At 44.2% G+C, this 14,342-nt stretch overlaps 1 protein-coding gene across 7 annotated transcripts in view; it reads right to left on the bottom strand.

The window, feature by feature from the left end:
- Positions 1 to 14,342, bottom strand: part of Ipcef1 (interaction protein for cytohesin exchange factors 1) — a 77,520-nt gene that overhangs the window by 5,929 nt on the left and 57,249 nt on the right. For all 7 annotated transcript variants that reach the window (XM_026787460.1, XM_005363419.3, XM_026787463.1 and 4 more), the window contains one exon: positions 5,783 to 5,976. In XM_026787460.1, coding sequence (XP_026643261.1) covers positions 5,783 to 5,976 — 194 coding nt within the window. The remainder of the gene's footprint in view (positions 1 to 5,782; positions 5,977 to 14,342) is intronic.

Genomic DNA, 14,342 nt, shown 5'->3' with positions numbered 1-14,342 from the left:
AAAGATCAGTGCTGTGTCCTCATTTCACTGGCAATCAGTCATTCACATTTTAAGTAAGAGAATAGAGTAAAATTATGATCAGGATCAATAAAGAGCATGTGTATAGCACCAATACCAATATTGTTAATGCCCACTTCAATGTTAATTCGTTTCTCAGGTAAGATATCCTGTCTGTTAGCCAGGGCCTCACAATGTCTGGGTAGAATGTCTGTCGGTATGTCTGGGTAGAGTGTCTGTTGGTATCTGCAAGAGGAAGCCTGAGCAGAGGATTGGGCCTAACACTGCATTCTTAGAATAATTTGATCCCAAATGGCTTTTTTTCCATTTCTGCAACCATGGTGCTAACTGGGCATGTGCAGTCCAATAAGTCACACAGGCCCAGTGCCTGCCCCGAATTTGCTCACCCTCACAATGCTGGTTCACACCTCCTGAAGGCTCAGCTCTCTGGAACACCTTCCTTAGCTTAGACTTAGTGCCAGCTAGCGTGATCAGTGGAAAACTGGGAGCCCCCAGCTTGAACCACACAGTCTTATGTTCATGTTCTCCTGCCATCCAATGCAGAGCTCAGCATTCACTGTCCCCTAGACATCTGCCCCCAAAGCCTAAAAGAGACTGGAGGGATGGTGCTATCGGTAATGGCACCTTGCTGTGCAATCCTGAGTGTTTGTGCATTAGCTAGTTTTATGACAATTTGATGCAAAGTAGAGTTATCAGAAAAGGAGGGAGCCTCAATTGATATCATAGTGTTTCATCACAGCAAAAGTAGCCCTAACTAGGACACTCAGAGTTTGAACCACTTACACCCACATAAAAGGCCAGGATAGTTGTGTGTGCCTGTAATTTCAGAACTTCAGTGGGGGCAGAAACAGGGGGATCCAGAGGGCTCCTGGAACAGTCAGCCTCACAGAAAGGTCCCTTCTGATTCAATGAATGGCCTCAACTCCGGGGAAAAAGTGGGAAACAGGTAGATGAGAACATTTCACCTCTTCCTCTGGCCTCCACATGTGTATGCAGGAACCATGCACACACACAATTGGTTAATTCACTAATGAAGCCTAAAAAAGATGACCAAAAATACATTTCCTCCATTCTTATAGTCTTGGCTCATAACACAATGCCAAGTGGCATGTTGACAGTAAGTTCCATTCCACCATTGGACCCATCTCTGCCCATGCCCATGGAAGCATATGTACAACTCAAATGTCACTCATAGTCATGTCACTGCTCTCATCTCAAGTTCAAGACCATCAATCATCATTTTCATTCTAAAATGTCAGTGGGGTCACACTTCTGTCTTCCTCTTCTGAACTGAAAGCCCCATGAGGACCAACATGTTTGTCTGAAGGGACCACTGATCTCCCATGCATGAAAGAATGACTGACACACAGTACACACTCTCTTAATACTTATTGAATGCCTGACTATGTTCAGCCATAATGAAGAATGGGATAGTATCATTTGAGGCATGGGACTAGAAGGCATTGGGTTAAATGAAAACAAACCAAATAAACACAACCATCCCATGATCTCCCTCAGATGGAAAAACCTTTAAGAAACCAACATGAAAGTAAACGAGCAATTGCTAAGGACTGGGAACAGAAGGGCCATCAGGAAACAAGAGCAGAAAGGTGACGCCCATGGTGAATGCATAGTGTATAGATGTGAAGAATATAACATAGTACAGAATCATGAGGTGTTAATTAATATGTCTTAATAATAATAAAGCGGTCCTCCATACCTCTACTGCTAATCTCCAAGGAGAGAGGATTGAAAGGACAGTCACCAAGAGTCAACCAAGAATCACGCTCAACCTTCTTTCTCTTTCCACCTTTCTAAAGGAATATTTAAAACTCCCTTGAGCTGGAAGAAGGCTCAGCGTGTAAGGAAACCTATGCCAGTCACAAAAGCATAAAGACCTGAGTTTGGACCCTGAGGCCCACGTAGAGCCATACATGGGAGCATGTAACCATAACACTGGTATTCCGACAGTGAGTCCCCGGAAGCCAGCAGGCCAGCTAGCCAGAAGAGACAAAAATGAGCAGAGACCTGTCTCAAACAGGTTCTCTGGCCTCTACCTAGACATTGCTGAACACACACTCCTACACTCAAACACACAAACATGTTCTCACACACAACAATTAGAAAAGAAGAAAGCTCTTTTCATTGTATTTCAAACCTCCTCCTTAGCTGGGCGGTGGTGGCGCACGCCTTTAATCCCAGCACTCGGGAGGCAGAGGCAGGCGGATCTCTGTGAGTTTGAGGCCAGCCTGGTCTACAAGAGCTAGTGCCAGGACAGGCTCCAAAGCCACAGAGAAACCTTGTCTCGAAAAACCAAAAAAATAAAAAAAATTTAAAAAAAAAAGAAAAAAAAGAAAATCAAACCTCCTCCTTATCACTCATTGCTGATAACTTTGTTCTGTACTTTTGGAAGAAATGAAAGCAACTAGAAAAGCATTTCCAAACTTCTCGTACCCACTGCCCACACCAACAAGAACACACACTGCCTTCCTTCCTGTTTGTGCAGATGAAAGATCTGTGCTCTGGGCACAGGCTGCTCTCTCCCCTCGGGCACCAGGACTTCTGCTCTCATACTCTGGACACTCTCCTATGACTCAGCAATCTCCCCTCTCCACTGGGGGGCATCCTCACTGATGCTCATGCACCATGTTATTTCTTCTACTTTGTAAGTCCTCTCTGACCCCACCTCTATCTAGCTCAGGTTCCACTCTCTTCCTTGTCCCCAGTGACCATCCCTTCATAGTCTCACTTGCTGGGATAGGTCAGCTTCTCAACTGTGAGCCGCCCCACATAGTCTACTTAACAATAACCTGAGGTCAACCTCCACTCATCAGAAAGACAGCATCAGACTTGCTCAGAGCCATAGGCTATAAGAAACTGGAAGCTGCCAATTCTAGCATGGGGACTGAGAAGCAGACATCCCCCAGTGGAGAAATGACCAGCCTTGATAACACACTTTCACAAGAGTTAATGATAGAATCCTGTTGGAGGTCTATCTGTTGCTTTCATTGGTTAACTAATAAAGAAAACTGCTTGGCCTTTGATAGGACAGAAAATTAGGTAGGGGGAGTAGACAGAACAGAATGCTGGGAAGAAGGGAAGTGAGGCAGAGTCGCCATAGCTCTCCTCTCCAAGATGGATGCAGGTTAAGATCTTACTGGTAAACCACAACCTCGTGGTGCTACACCGATTATTTGATATGGGTTAATCAAGATGTGAGAGTTAGCCAGTAAGAGGCTAGAGCTAATGGGCCAAGCAGTGTTTAAAAGAATACAGTTTCGGTGTAATTATTCCGGGTAAAGCTAGCCATGCGGGGAGCAGGGTGGAGGGAAGCGGCCCACCGCTCCTACTACAGAATCCCATACCCAAGCCATGTCCAGACCATAGATCCACAGAAATTCTAGTAGAATAAATGCTTTTTGCTTGAAGCTCTCAAGCTTCAGGGCCATTCGTTAACCATGAGACCTAATTTACTGGGAGAAAAGAAGTCACTGAGGTCATCCATCACATGGCCTAACTATGAAGAACAAGAATTCATAGGAAACCAGGGAGGTTGGTAAATGCCTTTGATCCTTTTGTTAGAGCACAGAATGTGTTGTCAAAGTCTAGAATCTTCAGTCTGTTGCTCTATGAAATCTGGAGTGGCAGTATTCTTCCATCATGTCCTGAGCTACCCATATCCCCACTGGCTTCTGCTTCCTGCTGGTCCCAACCTGAACCAAACAGATCATCCCTCAGTAGATGGTCACCTCCCTGAAGGTCTTTCCCTCATTTTACCCATATTCTAAACTTCTTACTGATTGACCAGCTGCCTGCTAAACATAATGAGCCTAGACGGTCAGTCAGTTCAGTCCTCTGGGTCATTAAGGCTTTCAAAGCTTGTACCCACGACATTACTTACTGTGCTGCATTTTAGCCATCTGTTTTCCTGTCTCCATTGTCCTGAGCATCCCACTCCATGGTCACAGTGACCTAGGCTAGTATCTGGTACACAGTAACATGCGGGAAATATTACTCTCCAATAATGAAGTCATTCATCCTACAAGATGGTAAAATCCCAACTTTCTCTTCCAGATTACACTGAAGAACCCACCACATTCGTCAGCTCTGCACACACCATGAAATGAGTGCTAGTGAAGGCTTTTCATCATTAACTATTAGAGAATTGCTCTGAACGAGGCGAGGTGTCCCTTCGTAGAACTAAAACATTCTTCTCCTTGTCCTTTCCAACATCATGTTTTGCAGCCTTTTGTGGTGCTTGGTTTTTCTCTTGAATAACTAGAACATCTTACTACTAATAACCCATTCAGCTATCTCAGTATTATACTCATGATTGGTGACATTTATTCCTGGAAAGGGAACTCAAAATTTTTAACATGAAAAGACATGCACACTTCAAAATTAAATCGCAGGCCCCAGTGAGGCTTTTCATAGCCTATGAATCTTCTGATAATTTAAGATGACTACAGAGTGCCCTGCCCTCTGCCTGCCGGTATTTAGTCTAAATGTAAAAGTAAGATGCTCCTATTGTGAGCAAGCCTTTGTTAGGGGAAGCTCTGGAAATAGCTTCTGTGCAGTCCTGCAGCCTGTCCCCTATTCCCATGTGACAACATCTGTTGGTTTAGTACCACAGAATGTGTGCCTTCCACTGCCTGGTTCTCACCATGCTTCTTGGCTGTGGTGTCTACAGCTGGCAATTAGGAAATAGTCCCGTGGCCAAGCAGCAGTGGCTCATGCCTTTAATCCCAGAACTGGGGCGGGGGTGGCAGAGGCAGGCAAATCTCTGAGTTCAAGGCAGTCTGGTCTTATAGAATAAGTTCCAGGATAGCCAGGGTTACACAGAGAAAACCTGTCACAAAAGAAAGAAGAGAGAAAGGGAGAGAAAGAGAGAGAGAGAGAGAGAGAGAGAGAGAGAGAGAGAGAGAGAGAGAGAGGAGAGGGAGAAGAAGAAGATCAAGTAGCACACATGGAGTCAGGGGAAATCCTTGCCAAAGGATGTTCTATGTTGCTAAACAGCAAAAGATCATAAGAGCCAGTGATGGTGGATGTCTGCAGAGGGATAGTACTTTCTGGACATGAACACATAAGCTAACAGTGACTGAACTGTATGCATAAGACCCAAACAAGATCAAGCTCAGCCCAGATCCCATTATGGACCCAGAAGGGGGCTCATACGTGCCATCCCTAGCTGAAAAGACTGACTGCTGAAGGGGGAGGGAGAGTAAGTTTACTTCAGGGATATGGGCCTGTGCTCCAGATGATGGTCCTGCCCCATGCACATACCGGCAGCACTAAGTACACTTGCTGGGTTTTAAAACAAGAAATAGAGAGAGCACACAAAGTTGAGTGGGGGAAGCAGTGGTGGGAAAGGAAGAAGGGAGGAAATGGGGTGGATTTTGATCAAGATATATTACATACATGTATGAAATTCTCAAACAATAAAAAGTTTTTAGAGCCAAGTATTGTGCTAGACACAAAATTACAGAACCAAATTACACACAGTCCTTGCCATCTGTGATTTGGGAATCCAAACTCTGAACAGACTGTATGTAAAATTGAAGCCTGTTATGTACAGATGCTGCTGTGTGAGCGACCCAGAGCTTCTCAAAGGCCAGAGTCATCCCACTATGAGGATGCTACCCGCTCTGCTCTTTCCTCCTCCCACAGAAGCACTCTGAGCTGGCTATGAATCTTTTTGCAGCCAGCCATTCTCTGCCTGCCTTCCCTCCTGCCCCCCAGGCTTCACAGTTCGAGACTGCCTTACCTTTAATGTGCTATTCAAGGTTCTGATCTTGTGGAGTTTCTCATTTACGGATGGGTTTTTGCACCGCTTGACAAAAGACTTTCTCAGTTCCTTCTTGGTTGAAGGCCTTCGGTCTCCGAGAGGAGATAGGCTTGCTTGCTCCAACGATTTATAGAGTTTCTCCATCTCATCATCTTCGGATACTTTTGTTTCTTCTATTTAAAAGAGAACAGTGTCCACAAATCCAGTTAAAACCAAAGCATTGACGGACATGAGACAATGTGTTCCTCAAGCAGTCCTGTTTAGACCTTCCTCTCAGACTGCCCGTCTCCAGACATGCAAAGCAGTGATGCTCTGTTGTCGGGCCACTCGTACAACACTATTTTGATACTCAGGAAACCACGAACCACCTATTAATGCATAACTGTAGCATGTCCTCGTAAGGCCACATACTGACCTATTGCTTGAAGACTTTGAGAGTACAGTATAGTACTTCAATTTTACAAGATTTTGTGGGAGACATTTCAATCCACTTCTAGCCCCTTAAAATTTACATTTTTCTCTCACACAAATCCCACACATCTCATTTCAATACCTCCTAAAATCTTAAATCATTTCAATAGCAACTCCAAGATCCATCTCACATCCAAATCAGGCTCGGAGTTAGGCTAGGAGATAATTCATCTGGGTTCAAAATCCTTGTCCATTTCTGAACCTGTGATATTTCAAGTTAGTTATCTGACAGGCAAGCCCTGCAAGCTAATGTTTATCACAAAGTCTGAACACCTATTTCCTGGTGCCTCCCAGTGTTTTCTGAGGAAGAAGTCTCCCTATTCACTGGTGGTAGAAGACAGCATTTCCCACCCCGCCCCATACTATATTACCCCCCCCCCTTTAACTATCTGGCCTCAGCCCACCAGAATCTAGAGAGCAATGTGCCTCTGAAGACCACTAAGGGGTAGACACATGGACCAGGTAGGCCAGTGGGCACCACAAAGACTCAGTCCTAGAACATTTGTTTGGGGTGTCAGGGATGCTTTCTACTTAAAAAAATAAAAAAGTAAATCTATGAGCTAAAAGTTTCCAGGAGTCATCCCAAGAATCAGAATGGATCCAGTGTCTAGGAGCCTCTAGACCTAAGGAGCCAGTGTATTCCCCTTGTGAGGCTACAGTGAGTATGACTTTCAATCGTAGGTAACCATGGGGACCTTAAATGACAGCAGCAGCACCTGAAGGAAATATTGACTCTGTGTGGCTTCTGTTTCTCATAGAGCATTTCAATTCCTTGTTCCTTTGTTTCCTGAAAAGTATTTTGATAAATAAACAAAATGAGGTTTCTTTCCCTCACGAAGCTTTCAGTGTTTAGGTCTCCCCTCCTGTGCTGAGAAAGAAAATTCAGAGAAAGCCATATTGACAGTATGATCACACAGGGGCACTGAACAAAATGGGGTCTGAGATAGATGCATAGGACAGCAGAGGAGTACCAGAACCCAGGGACTCTGCTCACATCATAGTTACTCTTCTGTGACTAGAAATCCTTAAACATGAGTTTCTGCTCATTCACCTCAGGCAGCCGTTATGAGTTATCCTCAATACTTGCCTAAAACATAATCTTTCTAACAATTGGCTTATAGTGTTAGCCAGAACAGCACTTTTTCTTTTGTTTGAGACAGTGTTTCACTGTGTAGCCTCAGCAAGCTGGAACTGGCGATGTCAATATCAACCAGATTGTCCCAGAATTCACAGAGATCCAATTATTTCTACCTCCTGAGTACTGAGATTAAAGGTGTGCACCACCACTCCTGACCCAGAGCAACTACTTTGTCTCCTAATCCAATGGTATCAAAAAAGGGAGGAAACTGTGTAAAAATATATCTGAAAATAGACCTTTGACTTTGTACATTGTGCAACCACCAAAAAGTCAATTTATGTCAATCAACTCAAGAAAAGAAATTCTCATTGTTAATCACTAGGGAAATGAAAACCCAAAGCCTAAGGGATGCTGGGCCATACTTGTCTGGATGGCTAATATAAAGAAGACAGACAGTCATTAAGAGTAGTCAAGGATGAGGAGAGACGGAGGCTCTCCTTTACCACCAGTAGAAATGAAAAGCGAGCCACCATTGTAGAAAGCAGATTGATGGTCCTCAAGATGTTACAATGACAATAGCACCCTGCAGTTCCAACTCTGCATTTATATTAAAGAGAAAGAGAAACACGTTCTCACATCAGTTGTACATGGCTACTCATAACAGCATAACTCAGAAGAAAAAAAGGAGATGAACATAAAGTTTTATCAGTGCTTGAGCAGATGAAGGGAATGTGGCATGCACACGCTAGAGCCCTCACCAGCAACTTAATAAAATGAAGTGTTAAATCACCCACCACATTACAACCCGGATTCAACTCGGGATCCTAATTATTTAAAAAAGAAGACATTCACAAAAGACCACAGGTTCTATCATATGAGATATCCAGAACAAGTGAACTCATGGAGACAGAAAGCTCCCAGGAAGCCAAGGGCACAGAAAGGAGTGAGGAACGCCTGCCATGCATAGGGTCTTTTTTCTGTGGGGCTGAATGTTCTCGAGTCATGCTGTGGGGATAGCTGCCCAGCTCTGCGAGCAAACTACAGCCCACCAGCGATAAATCTGAGGCTGTGTGAAGTATGTCACTACAGCAGAAAAAGCTAAAGTGGGCTCTTAGAAGGCATTATGATAGCAGGGGCCATGTTCACAGAGAAACCCCAAGTCCTAGAATAAAGTCTTTCAAAAGCAACAACAACAAATGGAGTCAGACCCTGTGATCCTAGCAGTTGGGAAGTAGAGAGAGGAAGCTATCCAATTCAAGGTCAGCCGGGGCTCTGTACAAGATCTTATTTCACAGAAACAGAGGCAAAGACAAACAGTTCATAAAGACCCATTAGCACTGAGAATTTGTCACAAGCATATGGACACATAACCCACTATGTCCTCTTTTTCACAGTCAAACATGTAACACTGTATCTAAAAAATCCTCACTGTATTTATTTCATAAGTAACATCCACAGAACAAGTTTTAAGAAATAAACAAATGTATGAAAAAGCTAAATAAAGAACTGATTCACTGAGATGCCTCGTGCGCACCAAGCAGTAGTTACTAAAGACAGAGATAGAAGCGTAATTTGTTTTTCACTAATACATTACATGTATAATTATGCCAGGGTAAAACTATAGCAAGATAATTCATCTGGCTCAACAGATAATAAATCAGTCAAGATAAAAATAAACTTAAAGGTTTGGGATGAGAAAGCACAGAGAATGTTCTCCAAATTAAAAAAAAATAAATAGGATTTCTTCTTTTGGATAATTTTTATTATGTTTAATATACAGATGTAAAATAAATAATGTTTATATTAAAAATATCAGAAGTTATATCTGGACACTCCCTCACTGACGCATACAGAGTTTCCTCTTTACCTAGTTTAAACTTTGGGTTGCTAGTCATGAAGATATTAATTAGCTTGTGTGTGCGTGCATGTCTGTGTGCATGAGTGTGCACACATGTTTTGTGTGTGTGTGAGAATGGGCATGTGTGTGAGTGTGTGTGCATGCATGCATGTGCATTGTGAGCGTGTATTGAGTGTGCATTGTGTATGCATGTCTGTGTGCATGTGTGTGTGCACATGTTGTACGTGTGTGCATGCATGTGCATGGGTGAGGGTGTATTGAGTGTGCATTGTGTATGCATGTCTGTGTGCATGTGTGTGTGTGCACATGTTGTACGTGTGTGTGCATGGGTGTGTGTGTGAGTGTGCATGTGTATGCATGCATGTCTCTGTGTGTGTACAAGCACAGAGATGTGTGCATGTACATGCATACATGTGTATGTATGTGTGTGCTTGTGTGTGTGTGCGTAAAAAATAATACTCAGTTCTCTGTAAGCCATCTGCAATGCCTGAAAAATAAGGACTTTTGCTTCAGCCCATCCAGGAGCAAGATCCCATCCCAGTATGGACTGGGTGTGTCCAGTTAAAGACCAGCTGACAAACAAAAACAAATCAGTCATCTGGTTCTTCTCCCTCAGCAGAAACCAGAACCTGAAAGACTAATGTCAGACTCTAATAATACAATTCTCAAATACTCCACAAACTCACAGAAAATGAACGAGCAGACAGTACTGTCAGGAGTAAAGAAAATGCTCCAGTGACTTTCTACTGAGTCCTGTTCCAGGAGAGGTGCGGCGTGTTACCAGACACCCAGGGGACCTGTCTGTGACTCATCCACGTCCACACCAAGACAGGGGATATGTATTGTTTCTCCTGCTGTTAGTGGCTGGTGCTTAGGTCATTGCGGGACCATAAAATGAACATCTAGTAATAACAAAAGCAGGTGATAATGGAAACATTGGATAAAGGGGGATCCCAAGCTACACATGTATGACAATACAGCTTGCCCCTGACCATGAAATAGAGGAGAGAGGAGTCGTCTGCGTGGTGTATCTGCTCTAGTGCTGTTGGTCCACCCTCTCCAAGCATAGCTGTACCGTGATGGGTTGCTATAGGAGCTCGGGCCCTGCCAGGTAAGCCTCTCTGGATTAGCCTTTCAATATCTTCCTAATATTTATTTTATTCTGTGGGTGTGAGTGTTTTTCCTGCATGTCTGTATATGCACCATGTGCATGTATGCCTGGTGCCAGCATTAGTCAGAAGAGGCATCAGATCCTCTGGATCTGGAGTTGCAGAGAGTTGTGAGCCCCCATGTTGATGCTGAAAGCCTACCGAGGTCCTCTGCAAAAGCAACAAGGGGTATTCTGAACCACCGAGCATCTTTCCACCTTTCTAGGTTAGCCTTGTAGTGAAATAAATTTAACATCCCTTTCTGTATACATGCAGTTCTTTTCTGAATTATATTTTCATTCTAGAAAGCACGAATTTATCTTTCTCATCTTACCAGATTGAGAGGGTTGGCAGCAGCGATCCCTCATCTCTCCCCCATTGGAAACAGAAGCCATGTGAGTTATTCCCACCTCCCTTATCTCCCGAGACAAAACAAGTGAATTCTGTCTGACAGTGAAGTGTCCCTTCTCGTGTGTGTATCACATCTTCCCTGTGGGACAGGACTTTAATTCCCACTGACACATGAGCACCTGATGGTCTATTGCCCTTCATCTCTCTGGTATTTGTCAAGGTTGGAAGCCTTATCTTATAAACAAGGAAAGTAGAGAGTCTTGAAAAACAGTCAGTGATTTTTTTTCTCTCCGCTGCCAATTAGTGGTGGGCACTAAAAATAAAAGCTCCATTATGTGGAGGCCCATGTGTTTCTAGACCATTCTTCACAAATTTGAACAAGGAAACAGTCTCCCAGGGAACTTAGAAAAATGCAGGTTCTGCTTCAGTCCATCTGGGATGGTGCTGATCTAAGTGTGCGTGTGTGTGTGTGTACGCATGTACACCAGCATGCACATGAGTGTGTGCCTATGTATGTGTATGAATGAGTGGATGTGGATGTGCACGTGTGTGTAGATGAATGCATGTGTATATGTGTATTGTGTGTGCATGCACATGTACGTGTTCCTGCATAAACTGGTGCACATGCACATTTGCATGCCTGCATATAGAGGCCAGGTGTCAATCTTGATTGTCATTCCTTAGGCCACATCCATTTTGGTTTTAGATTCCAAGTTTCTCATAGGGATCTGAGACCCATGGGGTAGCCTAGGGTGGCTGGTGAGTTCCAGGACACCTCTCTACCTCTTCAGCATCGGGACTACAAACAAACCAGTACAAATGAATGTTAACACAGACACTAGGGATCAAGTCCAGGTCTTTGTATTTGTACACTTATTTCCCCAGCCCTTCTAGACCTTCTAGATTTGTGGCGAGTTCATAGGTCCACTGACTATACTTTCAGTAGCAGGGTTGGACCCCCTATTGGTAAAATTAACCGGACTGGATTCTCAGGAGAACAAAAGGACTTGAATGACAACTAGAAAACTGAGACTAGTCACAAAGCCTCACTGACTAACTCTGGGGCATACCCTAATCAAAGAGCATAGAAAAGCAATCCAGCTTCGTTCGAATGAAGTACACCTCAAATCAGGGCTGGTAAGCACCACTACACCACAGGGTGAATAGAAAGGAACCGGAAATAACTGACATCTAGAAACAAGATGTCAGCTAGACTAACTCAGAATGTGTCAAAGACTAGTAAACTTTCTCCAGATTTGAGCCAGTTAGAATCAAAAAGGGATGGAATGCATATCTCCAAGGTCTTTGGGGCTGGAGGTTTGCTCAGTGGTTAAGAGCACTTGTTGCTTTTAGAGGGCACCTAGATTCAATTCCCAGCACCCACAAGGTGACTCACAGCCATCTGTAACTCCAGTTCCAGGCTCTCCTGCACCAGAAAACCTTCTGATCTCTGCAGCACCAGGCACGTGTGGCACACACACACATATGTGCATGCAAAACACTCATAGATATGAAATGAAATATATAGATCTAAAGAAAAGGTAACTACAACATAGGTCCCTTATAGCAAGATTGGATCATACCAGCATTTTAACTAATGCTTAGAAGTTCTCTCCTTCCCAAGACTGTGCAGAATGAATGTGTGGCTTTCTCCTCCTACGTGCTATCCTATTGTCTGCTCCTGGCAGTACAGGACAGCTCCCGGAGGCCCAGAATTTGCCTGTCGAGAACACTGTATGCAGATTATCTCTTGAAATGCTGTATTTTCAACTCTGCCTCCCCCACTATCTTATTTTTGGTCTTGCTTGTGCTTTCTAGAATGTGGCTGTTTGTTTTCTATTTAAAACATAAAAGCTGGCTTCAGAAGACGGGAGATAAATTCATGCACCAGATTTTATACCCAGGTTTGAAAAAGAAACCTCTTAGAGAGTCAAAAAGTCCAAATAATATCCTAAGGGGGATCATTTTAATCTTCAGATTTAAAACATTTGGAAAGTACTAGGGGAAAAAAAAGCACTTAAAGTTTCACATGCAATGTTCTAGTGCTCAAGAAAAGAAAAACCATGGAAGACAGCTGTCACCAACAAGGCCAAGAAGATAGTGATATGTACACACTGAATATCCTAAAAAATAATATTTAATAAGTAACACCTGATGCCTAGAGATCAAAAGGCTCTTATACTCATTCTTTATGTGGTAAGTAGGCAATCCAACAACACAGCAAGGCTTGAATTATGCAGACTTCAATTCCTCAAATAAAAACAAATCTAGACAGCTAATTTGAACCTAAAAGTGCTTCTGACCGAGCACATAAGGAGAGCATCATGCCAAGGGACAAGTCTCCAGACTCTGCCGCTGCAAGTGGAGCAGATGCCATGCGCTGTTTTCCTTCTCTGACGGGCACTGCATCTACCAACATTCCCTCAATATCTTCCCACAGCCCTGGAAGGGAGCCTTGGCAGCACTGGCTTCAAGAAAAGAATGTCACCAGCACACAGACGCACGCAGCGGACACCCGTGCACAGACGCAGCGGATGCGGGATAGTCCAAGCATGAAACAGTGAAGCCCACACAGAGAGCAGATCACCACACTGCAACTAAATCAAGTAGGTTTTGGGGGGCCTGGCCTGCAGAGTGGTAGACCTTTTATTGGTGAGATCCACGGGTGAACGGGGAGCCTGGTCCTGTCCCTGAAGACCACCCTGAGTGGGGAGAGTGTTCTTGGCCCGCTGTGGGACACAGGAAACAGAGCGGGGGCATTCCCTGACCCCCATGACCCCCGGGTTAGCCTGAGAGGGCTGGTACCCTCTGCTGGGGCTGCTCCTCCCCTGCTGCAACCTCTCTCTCCCTGGCATATCCCAGCTTGTGCCCAGGGGCCTCCTTCACTCCCCCTCCCTTCCACGGGGCCACAGGATCATCCAGTTTAGCCTGTTTGGGTGCTGGATAGGGAGCTAGGGGCAGAGGGCAGCGGGAGTTCCTCTGTTTTGGTGGCTGGCCTGCAGAGGGGTAAGCCTTATGTTGGCGAGGTCCCTGGTGAATGGGGAGCCTGGTCCTGGTCCTGAAGACCCTCTGAGTGGTGAAAGAGATCTTGGCCAGCGGTGGGACCCAGGAAACGGAGAGAAGGCATTTTGTAAGTGGGGCCCCTGGCCAGCAGGAAAACCTGTTCCTGTTTTAAAAGACCCATTAGATAGCATCGATAGGAGGAGATGGGCAGGCGCCAAGGCAAGAATTCACCCAACAATCTGAAAAACAACATGAAAACACCAGAACCCAATGATCTTACAACAGAAGTATTTGAACACCCTAACACAGAATAAGTGGGAAAAACTGACTTTATGAAAGCAATAGAGTCCCTTAAACAACACCCTTATAGAAATGGATGAGAAGTATAACAAAAAGTTTGATGAAATGAGTAAATGCGTTAATGATACCCGGGGAAACCAAGAAAAAAATGATCAAACAGGTAATGGAAACAGTTCAAGAATTGAAAACTGAAATGGAAGCAAGGAAGAAAACACAAACTGAGGACCAGCTGGATATGGAAAATCTAGGTCAACAAGCAGAGAATACAGAAACAAGCATAATCAATAGAATACAAGAGATAGAAGAAAGAATCTCAGATTCTGAAGACAC

This window comes from Microtus ochrogaster, linkage group LG9 (genome assembly GCF_000317375.1).
Source record: "Microtus ochrogaster isolate Prairie Vole_2 linkage group LG9, MicOch1.0, whole genome shotgun sequence".
Taxonomy (NCBI): Eukaryota; Metazoa; Chordata; class Mammalia; order Rodentia; family Cricetidae; genus Microtus; species Microtus ochrogaster.
The sequence above is the reverse complement of the archived record's forward strand: the minus strand, read 5'-3'. Positions and strand labels throughout refer to the sequence as shown.